The 22,685-nt window shown below is 26.0% G+C and overlaps 2 protein-coding genes across 3 annotated transcripts; one reads left to right on the top strand and one right to left on the bottom strand.

Annotated features, from left to right (window-relative positions):
• Nucleotides 1-1,746: 1,746 nt before the first annotated feature.
• LOC101515559 (probable polygalacturonase At3g15720) lies at nucleotides 1,747-8,054 on the top strand. The gene is made up of 9 exons (XM_004498370.2): nucleotides 1,747-1,751; nucleotides 4,897-4,978; nucleotides 5,145-5,276; nucleotides 6,477-6,684; nucleotides 6,998-7,079; nucleotides 7,158-7,266; nucleotides 7,476-7,577; nucleotides 7,824-7,923; nucleotides 7,987-8,054. The coding sequence occupies exons 1-9, from the start codon at nucleotides 1,747-1,749 to the stop codon at nucleotides 8,052-8,054; spliced, it is 888 nt and encodes a 295-aa protein (XP_004498427.2).
• A 4,868-nt stretch (nucleotides 8,055-12,922) lies between these two features.
• Nucleotides 12,923-18,438, bottom strand: LOC101489194 (amino acid permease 3-like). Of its 2 annotated transcripts, none has more exons than XM_004498294.3 (6): nucleotides 18,296-18,438; nucleotides 15,490-15,613; nucleotides 14,859-15,186; nucleotides 14,311-14,525; nucleotides 14,007-14,146; nucleotides 12,923-13,793 (listed from the first exon to the last, which is right to left on the bottom strand). In XM_004498294.3, exons 2-6 carry the CDS (start codon nucleotides 15,611-15,613, stop codon nucleotides 13,137-13,139), a joined length of 1,464 nt encoding a protein of 487 aa, XP_004498351.1. In that variant the 5' UTR covers nucleotides 18,296-18,438; the 3' UTR covers nucleotides 12,923-13,136. The 2 variants fall into 2 exon arrangements, with proteins under 2 accessions (XP_004498351.1, XP_004498350.1); XM_004498293.4 differs by having other exon boundaries at nucleotides 15,490-15,691; nucleotides 18,296-18,436.
• Between the last annotated feature and the right edge of the window lie 4,247 nt (nucleotides 18,439-22,685).

Below are 22,685 nucleotides of genomic sequence, written 5' to 3'. Positions count from 1 at the left end.
TTCTGTTGAGACAAAATCTCTCAAATGATTTTAATGATAACAAAATTACTTAAGAGATTATGATTGTGGTTAATGACTAACATGTGCTCTTGAGTGTATTCATTTAAGTTAATAGGTCATTAATCATTAAGGCAAAAAGAAGGAAAAAGTAATTCTGGCCTGAGGATGGAAAACCCTCGTGAGGATGGAAAACCCTCGTGAGGATGGAAAACCCTCGTGAGGATGGAAAACCCTCGTGAGGATGGAAAACCCTCGTGAGGATGGAAAACCCTCGTGAGGATGGAAAACCCTCGTGAGGATGGAAAACCCTCGTGAGGATGGAAAACCCTCGTGAGGATGGAAAACCCTCGTGAGGATGGAAAACCCTCGTGAGGATGGAAAACCCTCGTGAGGATGGAAAACCCTCGTGAGGATGGAAAACCCTCGTGAGGATGGAAATTGCTGCAAGCGCGAGGATGGAAATTGCTGCAAGCGCGAGGATGGAAATTGCTGCAAGTTGAAAAACTCCAGATCTGGACAATCTGATTTCTCACCAGAATATTGTGTTTATTCAATTGTATATCAATGTCAAACATGAATAAACAAAGCATTCAAAGCAAGAGTCAAAAGGTCAAAAGAAAAAGGTGAATATGGCTAGATCTAGTATGTAAAGGAAAAGGCTAGCAAAAGTGAAAGCAACCTATCAAGCATGTGCAAATGTCAAAATCTGATCATTTAATGGGCTTGCACGTTTTAATGCATAAGGAAGTCAAGTTAGCAAAAGGCAACTTGAAACAAGCCAAAAATGGAAGATCACATGTTGCTGCCAGATCTGATCCTCGGACTGAGTATGACAGTCCTATGTCATAAAGTGGCTTTTTCTCTCTTGTCCACATCACCTCAAAAGATGAAGCCAACCTAGACCTTAAAGACTTCGAAAAATGCAGCTCAGAAACAGCCTTGCACTCTGATTAAAGTGAAAAAGCAAGGACATGTCAAGATCAAAGACTATGCTGCAAGAGGATGGTTTTGCCTAAGCCTAACAAGCTGAGTGGCAGTTCTGTAATTTTGATGAAAACCTTGGATCCTTTGAAAATGAGCTCCAACGGTCATCAAAGGCTTGGATCTCTATAAAATGCATACAAGCTCTCCATTGGAATAGACACAACACACTTGCATAAAAAGATCAAGCATCTTAAAGCTTTTCAAGAAGCAAATCACATCCTCTCTTATTACTTTCTTTGATCCTACACTATATCTTTGTATATCTTTTGAGAAAGTATTAAGTATCAATCACTCTCATTCTACTTTGTAATTTCCTAGTGAGTGAAGCTAGGAAATAGTTGGAAATTGATTGTAAGCTTGGTGAAGCTTGATAATACACGGTTGTAATCATCCTCGGGTTGAGGATTGATCTGTTTTGAAAGTTAGTGAAATCTCACAAGGGTGTGAGGACTGGACGTAGCCATCATTGGGTGAACCAGTATAAAATTGTGTGTGTGTCCCTCATATTCTGCTCCTACTCTTTTACTCAGCTTAGATCTAACGATTTAAAAATCTCATCCTCGAGCTAGCCATCCTCTGCAAGAGGATAGTTTTTAAAACACTTAAAAATTGTTTTTAACAGCAAAATCCCTATTCAACCCCCTCTTCTAGTGATATTTAGCTACAACAGTATATGTGTCCTCATTCGTCAAGCTATATAATCACTACCCCATCAGACAAATAACCTAACTTTAACATCCTAATATTGAAACCTAAACGATAATGAGGTAATTTACCACTCATTTTTGCTCTTTCCACTGAATCATAAAAGGTATGTCTGAAGTAACAATGTCGATTTACAAGGAAGATGAGTTTGAATTGTAAATGTTCCTATTTAAAAATTTCCTGAAAAAAAACTTAAGTATTTAAATCAAGAATGATCTTGGTTAAAAAAACATAAAATGAAGAACGTTCTTGGTTTTTTTACCAGAAAACAAAGAACGTTATTGGTTAGATTAAAATCAAAAATTTTCGTTTATGTTTTTAACTTAAATGATTCAAGCTTAATAAGTAAGGAGATAAAAGAAAGAGTATCACACACGAATGTATCATGGTTCACCCAACTTGGGCTACGTTCAGTCCTCACAACTGTTAGATTTTCCACTAAGTGTTCAAAACAAAGAACATTTTTGGTTTTACAGCACCTAGCTCAGATCAACCTTGATTTGTTACAAACTTAAATTTTTTCGATCCAGAAAGAGATTAATCAGGTCACCTATCAACCTTGATAAGATTTCTTACAATCTATCAAAACTATACTAAACTCTTATAGTTTGAGTTTTATAATAATGATGAGATTGTTTTGATAGAATCTGAGATGTCTCAACTCTTGTTTGAGATTCGATTTTTTACAAAGAATTCAGTACAATAATAACAAAGTATTGAAATATAACCAGAACTAATTCTTTCTTGAGAAAATGAGAATTTCAAGTATGTGAATGTGAATGTGAATGATTTAATGAGACTTGTTAGCACTTGAACTTCTGCAATTTCCCTGAGCGTTGACCTTCCTTTTATAGGCGTTTTAGAGTAATTAATAATGGTCAAAAGAGTTGTTGGTAGTGCTCTAGCAATTTTTACCAAATCTATATGAATAAATATATTCCAGCCTTTGAATACTTTTTTAAATCTGATAGACTGACTTATTTCTTTGTTCTTGATCAGATTTCTCTTGTGTTTAATGATCCTTTATACTTCAGATATATTTGTTGATGTCATTGCTTTGATTTGGAGTTTTGATTATGTTAAAACATCTTGGAGAACAATGATAAACTTCTGCAGAATGTTATTGAAAATTCTGGAGATTGATAATCAATCTGACATTCTAGTCTTTGAACTTTCTGGAGATTGATAATCGATCTGGAGGTTCAGTCTTGATCATTTTGGATGTCTTACTGATTAATCTGGATGTCTTGTACATTTTAAGATCGTTTAACTCTCTTGACAATCAAGTTGGAGAAGGTTCAGACTTGTTTGAACTTGTTTGATTCATAACCTTTTTTCTTTGATATAAAAATGGTTTCTTTGATTAGAATGGATCCTACTTGATCCTTGTCAAGTACTGATAACCTAAGTGTAAATTTCAGAGGCAAAATCTTCTTTGAACTAGTGGAGATTGATTGATCTTGGGAATGTGATGATCAGTCTTGGTCCTGGAAAACATTCTCTTGTTTTACAGATTTTGTCCATAATGTTCTCCATTATTATCTCTTCAGTTTTTATCTTTTATTGTTGATTTCTTTGTTTTGCTTGAGTCTTATCTTTGAATTAATTCACTTAAAAACACAAATTAAATTAACATAATATTTAAAATTATAATTAACATTTTTAATTAACTTTTATTTATTTTCATTAAAACTTAATTTAAAAGTTTGTCTTAACAATATCATTTACCATCGATCATTCTTTATATTAGATATGGTATACTTTATATCTATGATTTTATCAAAATATAATAGAAGCACTTTGTGATAAAAATATGCCTATTCCTATTCTGGTAAAATATAAATATATATATTAATTATATAAAACTTGTATTTTTAAATATAATATGTGATTTATAACTTTTTTTTTAGAAAATTTTAAAATAGTGATCGATTAAGTTATTGAATTTAGAGATTGATTTAGTGACTAAATTTAGAGATCAATTTAATGATATTTTTTAAAGATTGATTTAGTGATCGATTTTAGAGACATTATTTAGTGATATTTTTTATTAAGTTATTTGTATAATATTGATTATTGATTTACTACTTATTTAAATTGATCGCTAATTAATTTAGAGACCTTTAATTATTTGTAAAATAAATAAATGAGATTACCTTTCATTATAATAATCTTGGATTATTTTTATTGTTTATATTCAAAAGGGAAGATGCATTTTTTTTTTTATACAAAACAAAACCTATTTTTTTTCATTTAAAGTTCCTTAATGTCTGTCAGCAAATATAAAGTAAGTTTTTTTATAATGGAAGTATAAGGTAAGTTGACTCAGTAAAAAAACCAAATAGAAGTAGAGATGACATACGATAAAAAATGTGGTAACATTTCACTTTTGATATCTTGGAGTGTTAGTTCAAACCCACAATTAGGTTGTGTGTTAGTTTTCCCCAAAAAAATACTAGGAAATTAAACATTAAATAAGAAGAGAAGAATTATGTGTCAGTTTTCTTACTGCCATTATTTTTTAATTTTTTAATATTAATTTTTAATCATTAGATTGTTAAAAAAATGGATTTAAATATATATTTTTAGTTGTTATAAAATTTCAACATTTCAATTTTAATTTTTATAAAATAATAATAATAATAATTTTTAGTTTCTATAAAATAATTATACATACAATTTTTATTTTTATTTTATAAAATAATCTGACATACAAGTTATTAAGTCAATGCTTATTTTAAAATGAATTTTTACAGTCATGTAAAAATTAATTAATTAAAGTCGTATTGTATGATATAACTTTAATTAATGACATATTTGACTTAAAAAATAATAAAATATGTGTTGACTAAATAATAAAAATTAAAGTTGTGTCATACAATATAATTTAAAATAATAAAATATTAATTTGACCTGAATAAATTGTATCATACTTAACAATAAAATAATTAATTAATGATATATTTGACTAAAAAATTAAATAATCATTAAAACATACTTTAAAAAAATTAACGGTTTACTTTTTTCTTCTAATCCCTTAATCAGCATAATAAAATATTCCATGTAAGTTTCTATTTAACCCCACTCCATTCTCTAATCATCATAGCAACTATTAATTTTTCACTTTTTTTCACTCTAATCAAACATGCAAGACTTCTTCACTTATATTTTGATTCTTATTATTGTTTCACCATGCCTATGTATTAGGTTGAACGTTGGAATCGAAAATATTCTTGTTAATGTAATGCAATTTGGTGCACATGGAGATGGCACATCTGATGATTCACAAGTATATATATTTTTCATATAATTTTTGTCAAAAATAAATCATTAATTTTAATAACTGTGCATTTCATGATAAACTTATTATTGTTTAACAAAGAGCTTATAGTTTTAAGTTTGAATAGATTATGACTAATTGAGTGACCCTTAACAATATATATTATGAATTGTAGGCATTTGCTAGTGCATGGGATAGTGCATGTAACGCAGGTGGAATGTCAACACTAGTTGTACCAGCGGGACAATCATTTATGGTCACTAAATTAAATTTTAGTGGTCCGTGTACAGCCCAAATCAATATTCAGGTATGTATATATATACTATATATTATCTAACATTCATATATCACTTTTAATTATCTAGTTAATTCGTGAATATTAAGAAATGTGTTAATTTTATTATTTTAATTTTTGTATTCTTTTAACCAATCCTTTCAAGAGAGTGAAAACAAACCTATCATTTTCATAAATAATTAAGTTAAATAAGAGAATTTTTATGAGAGATAATTTGAAATATATAAGGCTTATAATAAAAAGGGACAAATTTCACATTTATTTATAAATAAAAAAGGTAATATATCTAATATACCCATGCCATTTTGTGTATAGATGTTCAGTACGACCTAAGGTATATGTTCATTATATATTTTGATTTTTGTTCTCTTTTATAATTGATTTGATAACAAAATGAAGTTTTAATTAGTTTGATATTATAGATCTACTTATATTAATTTTCTTTATTCTTTTTAATAAAAAACTGGGCCTTATCTATTTGGAACAGTTAAACTCTCAAAAGTTAAATGGGTATTCTGTTTTATTTTTTTAATAAATTTTTAGCTTATAAAAAAGGTAAAATAAGGATATCTCCAAATTTAACTTGAAAAAACAAAAGTTAAGTGAATGGATTGCAAATATACCTTTGCCGATGAAAAATAACACTTTAATAAATTATTATTATTATTATTATTATTATTATTATTATTATTATTATTATTATTATTATTATTATTATTATTATTATTATTATTATTATTATTATTATTATTATATATGACCATTTATGCCAATTTCATATATATTGCTATTAACATATATAACTATTGATTCAATCAAGAATCATTTGCTTAATATTTTTATAAATAATTACTTTTGAAATTGTTACTATGTTTTGTTAAACATATAAAATATGTAGTGTAAAAATAAGTTAATTATATTCTAGTTTATAATAAAAATCTACTTTGTGATATGCTTCTAAATAATAATCTTATTATAACGAGTAAAGTAGTTGAGAGAAAAATATTTAAAAATAATAATTTTAATGTCTATAATTAACAGAAAACAAATAGATTTTATATAATATTAAAGATATAAATTTTTATTAAAAAAATAAAAATTGAAAAAATAATATGTCTTTTATACAATGTAAGAACTACTATTCAATCTTAATAAATAATCCTCTCTAAATTATCATTTGAAATGTTGTAACATAATTTTCTAACAATACAGGTGTTGTTTTTCCATGCATGCAATAATCTTATTGTTCGTAATTTGGAGATTTCTAATAGCCCACAATCTCATGTATGCGTAAATATGTGCAATGGTGCAACATTCTCTCATATATCTATTAATGCTCCTGCTACTAGTCCAAACACCGATGGCTTTGACATTTCTGATTCTAGCAATATCTTGATACAGGACTCCAATATAAAATCTGGTAATCAAAGTTTATATTATTTTATCTTATCAAAATTTTAATTTTGAAGTATAATTAAAAAAAGATTATGTTATTTATATTTAAAAAGTGTGGTTCAAACAGAAATTGTTATGAAAAAATGGAAAAATCAATTAAAAAAAGGAAAGAAATTATAACTAAACATTAGTATAAATAATGTTATATTATTAAAAAAAATTAGTATAAATGAATGTTAAAAAGGTAAAAAAAAAATTGTTTTTTACATCAACAATCATTGTCTTTAAAATAATTAACAAATTGTAATTTTATTTTAAATTTTGTTTATTCTAAATAGGTGATGATTGTATTGCCGTCAATGGTGGCTGCTCTTTTATCAATGCTACTCGAGTTACTTGTGGACCAGGACATGGAATAAGGTTTGTCATTAAAACCTTGTATTTTTAAAGTTCATATTTTTTACAAATCTCATATAATGTATTGCACACATCAATCAGTGTTGGTAGCCTTGGTAGAAGTGGAGAGCGTGATACCGTTTCAGATGTTTACGTACAAAATTGCACATTTATTGAGACTTCAAATGGAGCTAGAATTAAGACAGTTCCGGTAAGCACAAATATAATTGAAGTTCTTATAAAATTATGATATTTGTTTTCAAGTTTAGCCATTTATTATTAACCAAATGGTAGATATCTTGGTAAACTTTACAATTCATTGTCCAATAAGGTTTAAATGTACGAAAGAAAAAACAAAGTATAATTTTCCCATAATTATCTTTTACTTCTAAATTTCAAATATTTGAATTTTTTTTTTAGGGTGGATCGGGTTATGCAAAACATATTACTTTTGACCAAATCATCCTTCAAAATGTTAAGAATCCAATAATTATAGATCAAAATTACGGTGTTGATAATGAGGTACACATTTCACTCTATATTATTTATATTATATATTGTCATTTTTTACAATTTTTTTTAAAATTATTATTAAATAAAATGATGCTAATAGTAATTTTATAACCGTCTTTAATGAAAATTTAAATTGTCTTTTTAAATTTATATATCAAACTATTGCTACTTAAGTGACATCTTGTTGGCTTTATATACATTGTAATATACTAATACCATAGATATATATGTTTTGAACTTTGTGCAAATTTTTAGGCTACAAATGTGGAAGTGAGTTTTGTGACATATAGAGGATTTAGAGGAACTTCTGCTAGTGATGTTGCTATCAACTTAGTTTGTGGACCCTCGATAGATTGTTTCAACATTCTATTTGATCAAAATAATATTGTCTCTGCTCAACCAGAAGGAATAACTTCAGCTACTTGTAAAAATGCTCATGGAACAGTTACAAATACTATTCCTAATGTCTCTGGCCTAACCAATTAATATGTTAACTAGAATGTAACTCGCATATTGCGCATGTGTAATTTGCAAAATATTATTTCAGTATAATTTTTTTTTTAAAGTTTGAAGGTGATATTTATGGTGTATAAATGTATCAATTTGATTGGGAAAAAATGTTTTAAATTTATAAGTTTCTTAGTTTATAAGATTAGTAATTATATAACAAAAGAATAAATGAAATAGAAACAATGAAAAAGTGTATAATAAAATGAGTGATTTTCACTCTAAAAAATATGATTAAAAAAGATGAGTTAGGATATGTATGCATAATTAAAAATATTTAAATAAAATGAGTGATTTTCATACTAAAAATATTATTAAAAAAAATGAGTGATTGGTTGTATACATTTTGTTTTGTTTTAAACATTCAATCATTATAGAATATTTTCTTCCTATAAAAACTAGAATATATATTTTGCAATCCTTAATTTGAGATATATTTGTAAACATTGGTTTTTATATGATTATTATTTTATTTTATTTTTACTTTTTATCTTGAGTACTATTATTTCTTTATTCTTTTTTTGACTAATTGAATGAATTATTATTTTTAATATGTTATGTTTCATGTCTCGTTTCCACTTAATCTTTCGATAATTAATTCTTAATTAGAGGTGTTATGTCACATATTTCTTTAAAAAATATTTTGATTTAATTATCCTTTTTGGAGACTGTATAATGAATAAACTCAAAGTATTATTTTTTACGAAAAAAACACAAAATAATGTTGGGAATGATAAGGAATTACTACTTGATTTTGATTATTTTTGTTGTTAATTGAAACTATGCTTTGATTTATGCTTCATCTAATCTATAAGTTTAATATTTTGAAACGAGTGTTTTATTTTTATGAACAATTTATATAGACAAATATTTTCTTTGTATTAAAAGAATAGAATATGTATCCGAGCACTAATAAAAGAAATTATAAATTGTATATTACTTTGAAAATACTTAATGAATAATTTAATATTTTTATTTTAGAAAAAAATATTCTTTGCTGGTTTTTTTGTGTGTGCAATTATTTGCTAATTTAAATGTATGTGTTTTAATATTTTTTATTTATTTTAATTTAAACTTGATTAGATTGTTTGTGCGTAAGTTTGATTGTTGATTTTTTATGTGATTATTATATTTTTATATATTTTGTGGTAATTTATGATTGTTACATTTTGATTAATAAAATGTAATTAAAATATTAGATGTATTTATATGCAATGAATTAAAAAAAGTAATTAACAATTAAATCAAGTTTGTAATGAAAGTTATATTTTTATTGTTGTTTTTTTAATTTTAGAGATATAGACAAAGAATTAGTAGAATGTGGAATAAAAAATGAATGAATTTTAGAGGTGTCATATCATACTATTGAATGATGTGACAAAATTAGTGTTACATGACATATAAAAATGTGATGTGTCCACATATTATTTTTAGGGTTTGTTTTAATATATTATGTTCATATATAGATTATGAGATTTATTATTTGTGTAGACAGAGTCGGAGATTTACAGAGTAAAATGATAAAGATATTATAAATTCGATTTTCACCCTCAATAAAATACTAAGGCATCCATAATTGGAGTGTTTCCCTTGTTTAGCATCAAGCTAAATGAGCACCCCATTGTGGAGAAAACAAAATTGAGTGTTTATTAAGAAGAGTGACAATATTGGTTTTTTTTTCTCAATGGCCTCTTTTTGAAAAAAAAATACTAAAATACCCCCATTTGAAAAATATATACCAAAATGCCCCATTTTTTTTTTCTTTACTTACAAGTCGCCATTTGGAATGGCGACTTCCTTAAGGAAGCCCGAGTTCCAAATGGCGACTTCCTACTTGATTTTTAAAAAAAGGGGCATTTTGGTATATTTTTTTCAAATTGGGGTATTTTAGTATTTTTTTTTCAAAAAGAGGGCATTGAAAAAAAAGACCGGACAATATTAGCACCCCTCTTTCTTTTTGGTAGACTTTACTTAAATTGTATTAAAATAAATGCATTGTTGAAACTAATGATATAAAATTGTTGGTGTGACCAATTATTGAGTTGGAGGAAATAAATACTTAATATATATTAATATTTAAAAACTATAAATAAATGATAAATAAATGATGTGCACTTGTGAAACGATCTGTTTAAACATTTAAAATGGAGTGTTATATTGTGGATGATATAATAATATTAACAATTTTACTAACCTTTACCGTTAAAAAAAATTAGATGATTTCTTTTTTCAATATTATGTTATCAAAAGCCCCAAAATACATATTTAAATGGCTAATAGAAAAGTGTTTTTTTTTTTTTTTTTTCAAAAGTAAAAGAAGCTACCAAAATTTTAATAGCTAGATTCCCAATTTGCAAAATGGGCGAAAGAAAAGTCCAAGGATCACATGATTAGTAGTGGAATCTGCTGTGTTTCAAACTGGAATCCTTTTCCTTGGATTTTGGAATTCTTCTTTGATCCTCCATTACAAGTTAAATAATTATTTATCCTGAAAAATATATATATATACAATACAAAGCTTCATCCCACTTATTTATAGTCAAAATTCAGATATACTTTCTATCATTATTATGCTTTGACCCACAAACACTCATAATATTTTGACCCATATTAAGTATGTGTGTTGAAGGTGCTTTCAAGCTACCACAATTTTTATAGGCAAATAACCACTCCACTACCAAACGCACTCTCCTTCCACACATAAACGGCTAAGCAAGATAATTTGTTCCTACCATAAGTTAGGTTAATTTAGACATTTAATGACTTTTGAATTTAGATGGCATTTCCACTAACTACATAAATCAATTTTGATTAAATTATTACTCTTTTGCCTATTAAATCTTTAATAATTCATTTTGGCATTGTAACAATTTATCGTATATGCAACTTTAAACTTTGAAATTATGGATGTTTAGAAACTCTTAAGTGTTTATTAAGAAGAGTGACGTCTAAAAATTTGAAAAAGATATTTAGACATATTATTTTCTATTGACTAAATATTTTTTATGCATCTAATTAATATGAATTTTAAGTTAGAAATTCAATTTTCTTTTTTTCTTATTTTGTTTGTAATTCTTATCAACACTTCTTGAATGAGAGTGCATCTTCAGCTTCTTTGTCTTTGGTTGTTGTTCATTTATATTTGTATGTAAGAGAAGAGAAAATTTCATATAACTTGGTGTAACACATGAGCCTATTTCATGTGCTACATGAAAATCTATAAAACATGAGTCCTTCTGAAATTTTAAGTATATGTACCAAGTATTTACTTGGTACCAATACTCGTACCATATTTGTGGCTACTTTGTTCTTCTTTATTATTTTATTGTGAGTGAAATTGATAATTTTTATATATTTTAATATAATATTATTTGTGTGTGAGTTTATTTATTATTGTAACCAAATACAATTTGCGACTTTTTAAACTTTTATTGTGAACTTGTATTGTGAATAGAACAATTCATTTAGCTCTCTTAGTTAAATTATATAAAAAAATTATGTTCTTCATTGACGTACGTGTACCTTTTTTTAAAAAATATCATATCTCGTACTCGTATCGATATATGATACCGTACCTATACCTATGCATCATAGATGAAGATATAGTCATTGATTGTTGTTTGTTATTCATCAACATCTTCATGTAACACATGCTAATATTTCATGTAGCACATAAACATGTAGTCATTGGTTGTTTGTTGTCCATCTACATCTTCACCTAACACATGAAAATATTTCAAGTAATACATAAAGATGTAGTCATTGGTTGTTGTTTGTGTTGAGTTTTGGTTGAAATTAAGGAATTGAAATATTCTTGCATTGCTTGGAATTGTAAAGGAATAAAGAGTTCAAAGCTACATATATAATTTTAGTTTTTCATTATAATTCGGACTGAAGTAGTGAAGTTATTTATATCTGACTCTTTATTTCTCTCTTGTTTTAGAGTTTTGTTAGTTAGTTAGATATTCTCTTTGGAGAATAATGCGGTTGTATTAGGGGTGTGAGACATTTGAGAGACATCTATGTATTATAACAATTTTCACATAGTATTTTTTTATGATCGTGATTTTTTCTTCAATTTTCTATATTATTTTCTTGTGTTTTCAATGTTATTTAAACTTCTATTTTTTTGTTTCCAATAACAATTTGTCTTCATCTTTTGTGTTTTTATTTGTCGAAATATATGATATATTTTATAAGAAATTTTTTTATTATCATTTTATATATAGAGAACTAAAATATGATTTAAAAGCGTCCAATTCTTAAAATAAAAAACAAACCTAACAAAATATTCTAAACATAAATATAAATCACATATCATAATAATATCTTATTTTAGATTTTAAATATATTTAAATTGAGTCTAACAAATTTAGGGATAGAGAGAGTTATTCCATAATAGCATTGAAGTAATATATGTTTGTTCTTGTTACCAATTTAAATTAATGGTGACATGGCCCAGTGTGTCACCAATTCATATAGTATTTGGAGATGGTTGAGTGGTATGCAATAGATGGTCTAACATCAAGGTGATTCTCATTTTGTCATTTTATGTTACATTTTTCACTTTCAATGGTTTATATTTGTCTAGTGGTCCCCCTCCCATGCACTTCTTTCATTTTTAGGATCATTAATTTTTTTTTTTCATAATCAATTCATAGCCAGCTTTTAGTAATCTTCCACTTTCACCAATCATTTAATTTAACAAAAAGTTTGAGTAAAACAAAAAGTCAGGTCATATAACATGAAACTCATCTCACAAAAAATGGAGGTGAGTATTGGATTATCCAGTCAGTTTTTTATACACAAATGTTAATAATTGTTAGTGGTTATGTTAATTTTCAAAATATGAAAACTTATGTGCCATTTCTTCCATTTTTTTCTCAATGGAGATTGAGAATACAGAGCAAGTTACAAAGTAAGAATACATAAAAGTAAAAAAATACAAGGCTAGTAAGCAATAAATTACCAGGAGCACCACCAAGAAATTCAAGTTTTTTTTTTTATTGCTATTGAAATCTTTGATGATGAAGGTGAAGACTAAGTAGTAATGTTACTGAATTAGTACACAGTATGAAATGGCTTATAAACTTGAAGATCAGCAATAACACCAGCAACAGAACCTGCTGCAGATGCTAAAGAAATGACAAGACAAGCAGCACTAAGTAAGTGTAAACATATCCATTTTGTGCTCCACTTTGGTATTCTCATTTGAACAATGTACATTTCCACCGGAAAATACACAGTAAGTGGCCAAAATCCAATTGCTCCAATTAATCCAACAATGTCATTGAAAAATGGAAGAAGCATGGATATTATAGTTGTCAAGATCACAAAAAATGACCTCCAAACCAATCTAAAAAGGTTTATTTTTAATGGAGATATGACACCAGGAATTGGAATTTCAATGTCTTTGTTAATAAAGTTGCTATCTGGGAATCTTTGTGATGCAGTTTTCTCGACGACTGAGTAGAGGGGTTGACAGTAAACTTGGTAAGCACCAACAAGGTGGATGACTATGGCAGCATTGGCTATATCAAGAAGCCAGAAAGGGTTATAGAAACCAAAACCAGTTAGAAGGTTTCCAGGGCTTAAGTCTCCAAAAGCTGCATATCCAAAACAACCACATAGCATGTAGAAAATGGTTGTCACTATAACACTGATTAAAGTAGCCTTCTTCATTGTTTTCGACTCGGATGGTGGCGATTTGATTGTGTCCTGTTTCATAACATAACCATTATTTAGCATCGAAATTTCAGATTGAAGATGCGTTCAATGTCCAAAATAATTGATTATATTTAAATTTTTTTTCTTTTCAACTTGTTACTGTTGCTAGTGTCTACGTTGCTAGTGTCTACGTGTTAGTGTTGTTTGATCCTTCAAAAATAGTTAGGTGATGTGTTTCATAAAGTTTATTAAAAGTAATTGTACCTGAATTTCTATCAGGATCATTGAGTAGGAGTAGGCAAATGCTATGTTACCAAGAGCTTGGAAGCTCCTCCAAACCTTTTGAGTTTGTGTCACAGTACCAACAGTTATACCAGTTAGGCTTCCTTTAATGCCCTTGTTTTCTGTAAAATGTCCAATTCAAGTCAAAATCAACAAAGTTGTTAAAAAAATAAATACAAAAACTATGTGTAGTTTAAAAAGAAATTTTAAAACACTGCTTTTATTGAATATTGCAGAAAGTAATAATAGGTAATTTATTAATTACATAATATGAATAGAATCATACCTATAACTTTACCAACACCAAGACCAAGACCAATTGTTGAGTATGTGAAGGACATGACAGCAGCTAGAGTAGAGAGCCACCATAACTGATCAAAGTCTGGAATTTGGGAGAAAATAATTTCCACAATACCAAATGAAATCATGTAAACATTGCTATTCATATGGCATGGATTTTTTCCTCCACTGCTGTGGAAACAATTTGACCTTTTAATTGCCCTATTAATTTTTCAAAACAACACAAAATCACCAATTAGCACAATTTCACAATAACACACCTTTCAAATTTAACTTCAACTTAGTCACTTGGTACAAGTATCATGATTTATACATTATTATATATATATATACTTGCTCCATAACAAAAAATAAGTAATATAAGTAACAAAGTACATATATCTATATTAAATTTAGTTGAAATACAACTAATTTTTTGTTATGCAAAGAGTATTTTCTACTATTATTCTTGCCATTTCAATATCAATAATTGTATTTTATTTTTCTTATAATTTAAAAAATCGAAGCGACAAAAGTTGAATCTTTGAAACTCACATCATGCTTATGGAAGCTGCTATAGTGTAACCTATGGCAACTCCAAAAAGGTTAGCATACTGAACAAACCCACAAATCTTGACCTTAAAGCCACCAAGATATGCTCTAACAGCATCAGTATAAGTATAGTTTCTCTTTCCATTGAGTTGGTCACCAGAACGGTAACAAACACTAAGAAGAGTGGAGGTGTAGTAAGTAACAAATGAGAAGAGAAGCATCATTGATGGGCCAGCAACCCATCCAAGTTGGGCTATGGCCCATGCCAATGATAACACTCCAGAACCAATCACTGCTGTTATTATGTGTGCACTTGCTGTCCATGTATTTCCTGTTATGTTCCACACAACAGAAAGAGTGAATAACACTAATTTTTCAATTTTTAGTGCATGTCTGAATTCATTAGAAATCACGGTCACAATGTGATTTTGTTCAAATTTTAATATCATACTAATCATAGTTTTTAAATATGAAATTAATTTTTATTTAAAGACCAGTTTCATTTTTTTTGGGTTAGTGATTCAATTGTTTATAGTAGAGTGAATAAACTTAAAAGCCAACAAACTTGTTTCATAAGATAAAAGTGAAATTAAGAGCAAGATTTGAGAGATTAGTTAATGGATTAATTAATTACCTGATCTTTTTAAACGGCCATCATCATCAAAGCACTTGGAACCAGCTGGTCCTTGTTGAAGATTATCAATGGAGAATTCAAATGGTTGTTGATGGTTCTTGTTACTATCTTTCTCCATAGTCATCTTATTATGACAACAAAAAACCAATCCAAGTTAAAGTTTTAGGCTTCAAAGTGAAGACTAAAAACTCTAACTAACTTGCTAATGTTCAATTAGATAGAGATGTTAATTTAAAGAGTAGTAAGTTATGAAGTAGTAGGAAGTTTCTAAGAAATTAAAATTAAAGTTTTTGGCACATGTTGTGACACAAACACATACACACTCCTAGCTTACAAAAGTGAGAATTATATATTTTTTTGGAATCAATACAAACGTGAGAAAATTAACAAGTGTTTTTTTTGAAGTCAAAAGAAGTTTAGAGTTTCAAATTAAGTCTTCAAGTTGAGAATAAATAAATGGGGAAGAAGTTGTGTTGTGCTTGAAATGAAGAGGGGTGTGTGGGGGTATAAATAAGTGTGTGGGGGAAAAGATTCGTGTTAAATTTTATTAAGAAAATATTTTGGACATAACCACCTTCCACTTTGACATCAAGTATTTTGAAAGTGATTTGTTCACACTTGGTATATGATGAGTCAAACCAATCATTTTCAATTTTATTTTTTAAAATAGATACAACAAAAAAGGGTAAAAAGAATTAATTTATTTTTTACTTAGGTTGTTTTATATGAGATGGAGTGTTTGATAATAAAAATTCAATGAGAATAAAGTCAATGTAGAGATATGAAGAATGCATGAGTAAAAATACTAGACAAGATGTCGAAGAAAAAACAAATACCAGACAAGATAGGAGTAATTAAGAATGATAGTATTAAAGAGAATTATTGAACTAGTGTCAATTATGTAGAAGACTATTAAATCTCGAATTAGGTGATATATATAATAAAATAAAAACACATCTTGTAAGTAGATAAATATACGAGAACTTGTAAGAGATGGATAAAGTTCAAGAAAAACTATATAAAATTATGAAGAAAGATTTAGGCTCTCCGTGTTAAGCCGAAAAAATTAGTTTATATTTTGTAGATTATAATTTATTTTTGTTTAGTATCAATCATTTATGAATTTCTTATTTATAATTTATAATGTTTTTTAGTAATCAAGTAACTTATAATTTATTATTTTTTCTTTTAATTTAATTTTTATTATTATAATTAAAATTATTTATCACACTTTATAATTTATTTATCATAATTTAAATAAATTACTTATTTATAAATAATGTATATAATTTTAATAAATTTAAAGTAAATAATTTATTTATTATAATTTTAAATATTTTAAAATAATTTAAATTTTAAAATAATTAATATTTTAAAGTAAATAGTTTATTTATTTACTTTAATTTAAAATAAATAAATTAGATTAATAAATCAAAATACATAGTAGATTGATAAATTTGATAATAATAAAAATAAAATTACTATTTTTGAAATAATTTAAACATAATATTTATTTTAAATTAGAATATCATTTTACATCATTTTATATTTTAAACTAATTGAACTTTTAATTTTATGAAACATTTTATTTAACTCAACAATTATAAGAAGCTTATAAAAACTATCACCAAATTCAATATTATTTTTATTTAACAAATGACTTACTATTACGTGATTAAATTGGTAATGTCAAAAATATCTATAGTTGATATGAACGAATATTAGTAAATATTTTTTTTGAAGATGTGGATGAAATTATAGACTGTAAATCTTACATTGTTCTTAATTGTTGATTGTATGTGAAATAAAATAATTTAATTGTTAGAATTAAGTTTTTAATTAAGTAATTTTTTATTGACTTCTATAATATTTATGTGTATAATTAATGTATCTTTTATTTTTTTGTTAATTTTAAAATATGAACTGAAAATTTCCCCACTCATAACTAATTGTTGTATTATTTTTATGTTAGTATTTAAATAAAAGTTATATTTATAAATAAAAAATATTAATAAATTGTGCATGCAAACTGATAGAACATGATATTGTTTGATTAATGGGGCCAAACCCTGCCTAATAGGATAAGGTTCGGCTTTTCTTGAACGATGATTAATTCCTAAAATTTGATAGAATAAGGAAACCCAATTTAATTTACTCTGAACATGTTTTTTTTTTGTCTTCTGCTTCTTCTTAATTCTCCAATCTAAGTTCTTAAAGTAAAGAGACTTTGACAATTTAAATCTAGATAAAAAAAGTATAAATTTAACTATTATTTTAATCAAAGTTTAAATTTATTTTTTTTTAAATTATTTATTTTTAATTAAAATTTATTAAAGTTGAATGGGTTGTTATGAAGTGTGTAAGCAGTAAGCAAACAAAATGTTGAGACGTCATATTTTTTTGATAATAATGACCAGACCAAAATGAATTGATGATCAATGATAAGATGTCATATATTTCGATGCGTTTCTAAACATTCAATTAATTATTTAAAATAGAATTATTAAATAAAAAGAATTTAAAATTATTAAACAAAAACATTTAACAATTTTTTTAAAATTTTATTTTAAATATATATTAATTTTATTCAATAACAAAAATGTAAAACTTATGAAGTAAATTATTATCTATATTTTCAAAAATAATAAAATAGAATATTATTTTTTACAAGGATAATATATTTTTTTATTACAAAGTTAAAATAAACACATTTTAAAAATAAAAAATAATGTTTTCAAAAGTAAAGAGACCCTATTTATTTTACAAAATATTAGTTAAAAACTTTAGAAGATTTTAATTCAATTACCTTTAGATCCAGAGCTTTCTCTTTCTGTGCTGTGCTTTGGCTTGGCTGTTTTCAGTAACAAATTAAGTGCATTAATTGCAATTTGAACCACCCACTAACAATAGCTAGTATATATATATATATATAGTATATACACTAATAATACTATAGGGTTAAACAAATAGAGACTAGAAGCATAGAAGCTACAGATTTTACTCTTGTAGCTTTTGTGCCTTTCTTGGACTAATTTGTCTGCCTTATATAGTGGAATTACACAATGTGTTACAACATCTAATTGTCTATATCTTTAAATGACCACCCTACAAAAAAAATAATCAAATTCTAATATGCAGATTTTATCAACCACCGTTGTTGAATGAGAATAAGGTTCCTTTTATTATTATATAAGAATTCAAAGAAATATGCCTAATAAAGTGCTACACTGCAAGCATATTTAATAATTATTTCAATTATTTTTTTTGTGATATTAAAATAATCCATAAATATACGAGGAAAGAATTATCCTGAGACAGGATACGCATAGTAATGAAATGAAACTCTCATATGGACAATTGGCATCTAATTCTTATCCTATATCTTCAATAAATAAGAAAGAAAGGTTATTAGCGAAAGTTCTTGGAGGGTATATATCTTCTTACAACTTCATTTGGTTGATTTTAGGTCTAATTCAATTTTCCTTTTCATGCTCCTTCATTTCAATGATTGGCTCTTATCAATCCTCTTCAATCTTTGATTATTTCACGTATTGTTATACATTTGATTATTTGATTATTTCACGTATTGTTAACAGTTACATTTGATTATTTCATACACATTCATAAAATGATAAATATAAATTAAAAATAATGGAATTTGAAATTAAAAAATAAAATATTAATTTTAAAAAATTGTATAATGTTATCACAAGGGTGGTTTTGTTAATTTATAGAATCTAATAATTTAAAAATATATTAAAATTTTATGATAATATTTAAATATAAAATTACTTCATTTTAATAGATTTTGTTAATTTAACAAAATTGTTTAATTGTCACGTATTGTCATTGTAAATTTTTTTACGGTGCATCACAATCATTAAGAATATAATTTTAAAGGTAGTAATAAGCAAAATCAAACATCTTTATAGATCTAATAATTGTGATTAATTGATAGTGTAATATTTTTTTACACTTACGGTATATATATATTAAATCATTTATAAAATTTAAAAATATTATAAAATAATTTAAAACAAAATATAAAATTATTTCAGATAAAATAATTTTGTTATTTAAATATGAAATATATTATATATCTCAATGATTGAGATATGGACATCAAACACATAAGAGGAGTGGCTGAGCTATGAATTAATATTCAAAGAACTATGATGAAAACTCCAATATTTATATAAAACTAAAAGTTTTGGTTTTTTTTAATGTGTGAAGTATGGTCAATGTAGTCTTGTTAGAATCAAAATTAAATGTATCATCAGCCCCTTTTTCTAGGTAAAATTATATGGAACAAACTGCATGAAAAACACATTTAAAAATTAATTTAACTTATGAGAGATATATTCAAATATAAAATGACCAATAAAATATATATTTTTATGTTAAAATCGTTTAATAATTAACTAATTACAATATCATAAAATAATTCATTATATATAACTCAAATAAACATATGAGGAGACTGCGGCGCTTGTCAATCTCTCACTTACTCCGTCTCTGCATGATAAAATAACAATTAGTTACGGTATTTCTATCATATTTTTTCCTTATTATATTTGATATCATATTATATATTTCTCTTATCTTAATCATAAATGGGTTTCACGAAAATATATATATATATATATATATATATATACTGTCGAACTAGTGATGGACTTCCTTTCTCCACTAGAGACCAAAGTGTTGCAAACATGATGAATCCTTTGTCTGGAAACACTTTTGGAGTAAACAAGTAGCGTGGTGGGTTGAAGACACCAGTTGGAGCTTCGTGTCTAACACGTGCTCAAATGAAAAATAATAGAAGACATCTAGACTTTGTTTGGATCGAAAAAGAAAATAAAAGAAAAAAAATATTGAAATATAAAGTAAATAGAAAATGAATAAAAAGTTAAATTACATTTTAATTTTTTGGAATGAGTTAAATTAAAAGAAAATAATATGTATATTGGATAAAATGGCATATGTATCCTTGTATAATATATAACGGCTTTTTTTTTTAAATATCTTCTTTATGCCAAATTTTAAAATACTTTGCTTTTAAAATTAAACACAAAATATATACATCAGTTCTTGATAGATAGAAGAGAATGGCAAGAAAAAATCGCAAAATAAAATCTAATTTTTATCGATCAAATGCTACGTATAAGTTTTGAAAAATGAGTCTAAATCAAATTAAAATGAGTTTACATCCGCATTGATTTAGTCAAAATCAAAAGGAATCTAACTTTTACAAAAGAAGACAAAGTTAAGGAGTCAAAATTACTATTTTCTAAATAAGAGTGTCTAAATTGTGATATTGTGAAACTTAGATGGTCAAAAGTGAATTTTAATCATTTATTTATAAGTCATGAAAACTTTAGAGATTGACCCAAACTATGCAATATTAAAACTTTAGCAAAGCATATTAATTTAGTTTAGAAGATCTTACGCAATGACTTACCGATGAAAAAAAATTGATTAAAATAGGTGTGTTGATTGATACTTTAAGCCTTCATTTGTCATGAGAGATAGGAGTGTGTTGATCAATTTGTTAATTGTATATTGTAACCAAATTAAAGTATTGTAATGAACATTGTATGAATTAAATTAAACAATTTTAAATAATAAAATACCACAATTTACAGGTATATATATAAAAGTTAGTTAATGAATAATAAATCAAACCTAAAAATTGTGATAAGTACATGCATAAACACTTGTTTAAACGAAATTTAGAACTTTCTATACCTACCCACCTTATACATACATATATGTTCAAACATTTCAGCTGCGTGCACGTAACAACTTTTGACTGAAAATCGAAACTTCCGTTGGGTATGCTAGCTTGGTACACATTAATGTCACCTTTATAAACATAGCTTTAACTTTTCACTTCAATTCTTCTATACAAAAACTTTGAAGATTCCCTTTTATTTTATCCATAAAGCAAAGGTGAAACCGGTAAATCAAATCTAAAGACAATAAAGTACTGCTCACTCTATCCTAGTATGACTATAGTACTTATTTCTAAAAAAATTATCTTAAATTGCAATTGTTCTTAAAAATACATCCCTATTACACGTATTTCTTCAACCATGCCAGGAAAAAAAAACTATATAACATAATTTTTCTGTGTTCAGCCCAGAATAGTCTTAAACTATATCCAATATTTTAATACATCTAAATAATATTCAACGAGATATATCAGATAGCGTGAGAGTTCAACTTTTTTTACCCTTTTTTGTCAAGGATTAAAATACACACCAATGGATTAGTTACGTACAAATAATAATAACCGAGAAAAAAATATATATAACAGCGATCTAGAGAGTGGGGGAGTTGACTAAGGTAGTTATTTAGTTTTACGCGAGATTACAAAAATAATTAAATTAAAACAATAAAATTATAAATAAATAAATAAATAAATGTAGAAAGCTATAAATTTAAATATTATTTAAAATAGCATTTTAAAATAAATTATAAATTTATGAAGAAAAAAAACTTATTTATCAAACACATTTCACTTAAATAAATATGTTTATAAGTTAGTCTAATAAATTATAAATTAGTTTATTGGTGTTACCAAACAAATAATTTAATCTTTTAAATATAGTAGGAGGTTTGAGTTTTTGGGTGAAAAAATGTAATTAGAAAGAGAAATAGTACTAAAAATGAAAAATCAGATTTTTTGACTCATTAATAATGAACAAGGACAGAAGGAGAGGGGGACTGACAAGTGTCTCGGTCTCTAAATTTTATAGATTCATTTGAGTTATATATAATCAATTATTTTGTGTTCTTATAATTAGTTAATTATTAAACAATCTTTGTATAAAAACAGTTAAATATATATTTTATTAATCTATTTTTATCTTCGAATATGTCTTTCATTAATTTATTTAGTTTTCAAATGTATTTCGTTAAACAATTTGGTTCATATAATTACTAACAAAAGAGAGTTTGATGATGTGTTTAATTTTGACACAAATAAAATTATTCCGATAGATCTACACACATTTAAAAAACTAAATTAATATTTTAGTTTTATATAAATATTAGAATTTTAGTCTTAATCCTCTTAAATATTAGTTTATAGATCCGCCACTAATTATGAATGCTTTATGTTAATCACATGATATTAAAAATAATATCTAAAAGATTAAAATTCAATTAATCATGAGTAATCTACAATGAAA

Source organism: Cicer arietinum, chromosome 4 (assembly GCF_000331145.2).
Source record: "Cicer arietinum cultivar CDC Frontier isolate Library 1 chromosome 4, Cicar.CDCFrontier_v2.0, whole genome shotgun sequence".
In the NCBI taxonomy this organism is placed as follows: Eukaryota; Viridiplantae; Streptophyta; class Magnoliopsida; order Fabales; family Fabaceae; genus Cicer; species Cicer arietinum.
This window is presented reverse-complemented; position numbering and strand designations above follow the sequence as displayed.

What these genes read in the sequence shown, in the direction of transcription:
- LOC101489194 (XM_004498294.3), bottom strand. Translation starts at nt 15,613, where the DNA reads ATGACTATGGAGAAAGATAGTAACAAGAACCATCAACAACCATTTGAA. An exon ending in TGGCCGTTTAAAAAGATCAG is followed by an intron (nt 15,187 to 15,489) that starts GTAATTAATTAA and finishes GGAACATAACAG; the next exon opens with GAAATACATGGACAGCAAGT. An exon ending in TGATCCTGATAGAAATTCAG is followed by an intron (nt 13,794 to 14,006) that starts GTACAATTACTT and finishes GTTATGAAACAG; the next exon opens with GACACAATCAAATCGCCACC.
- LOC101515559 (XM_004498370.2), top strand. An exon ending in CTAGAATTAAGACAGTTCCG is followed by an intron (nt 7,267 to 7,475) that starts GTAAGCACAAAT and finishes TTTTTTTTTTAG; the next exon opens with GGTGGATCGGGTTATGCAAA. An exon ending in TTGTGGACCCTCGATAGATT is followed by an intron (nt 7,924 to 7,986) that starts GTTTCAACATTC and finishes GAATAACTTCAG; the next exon opens with CTACTTGTAAAAATGCTCAT.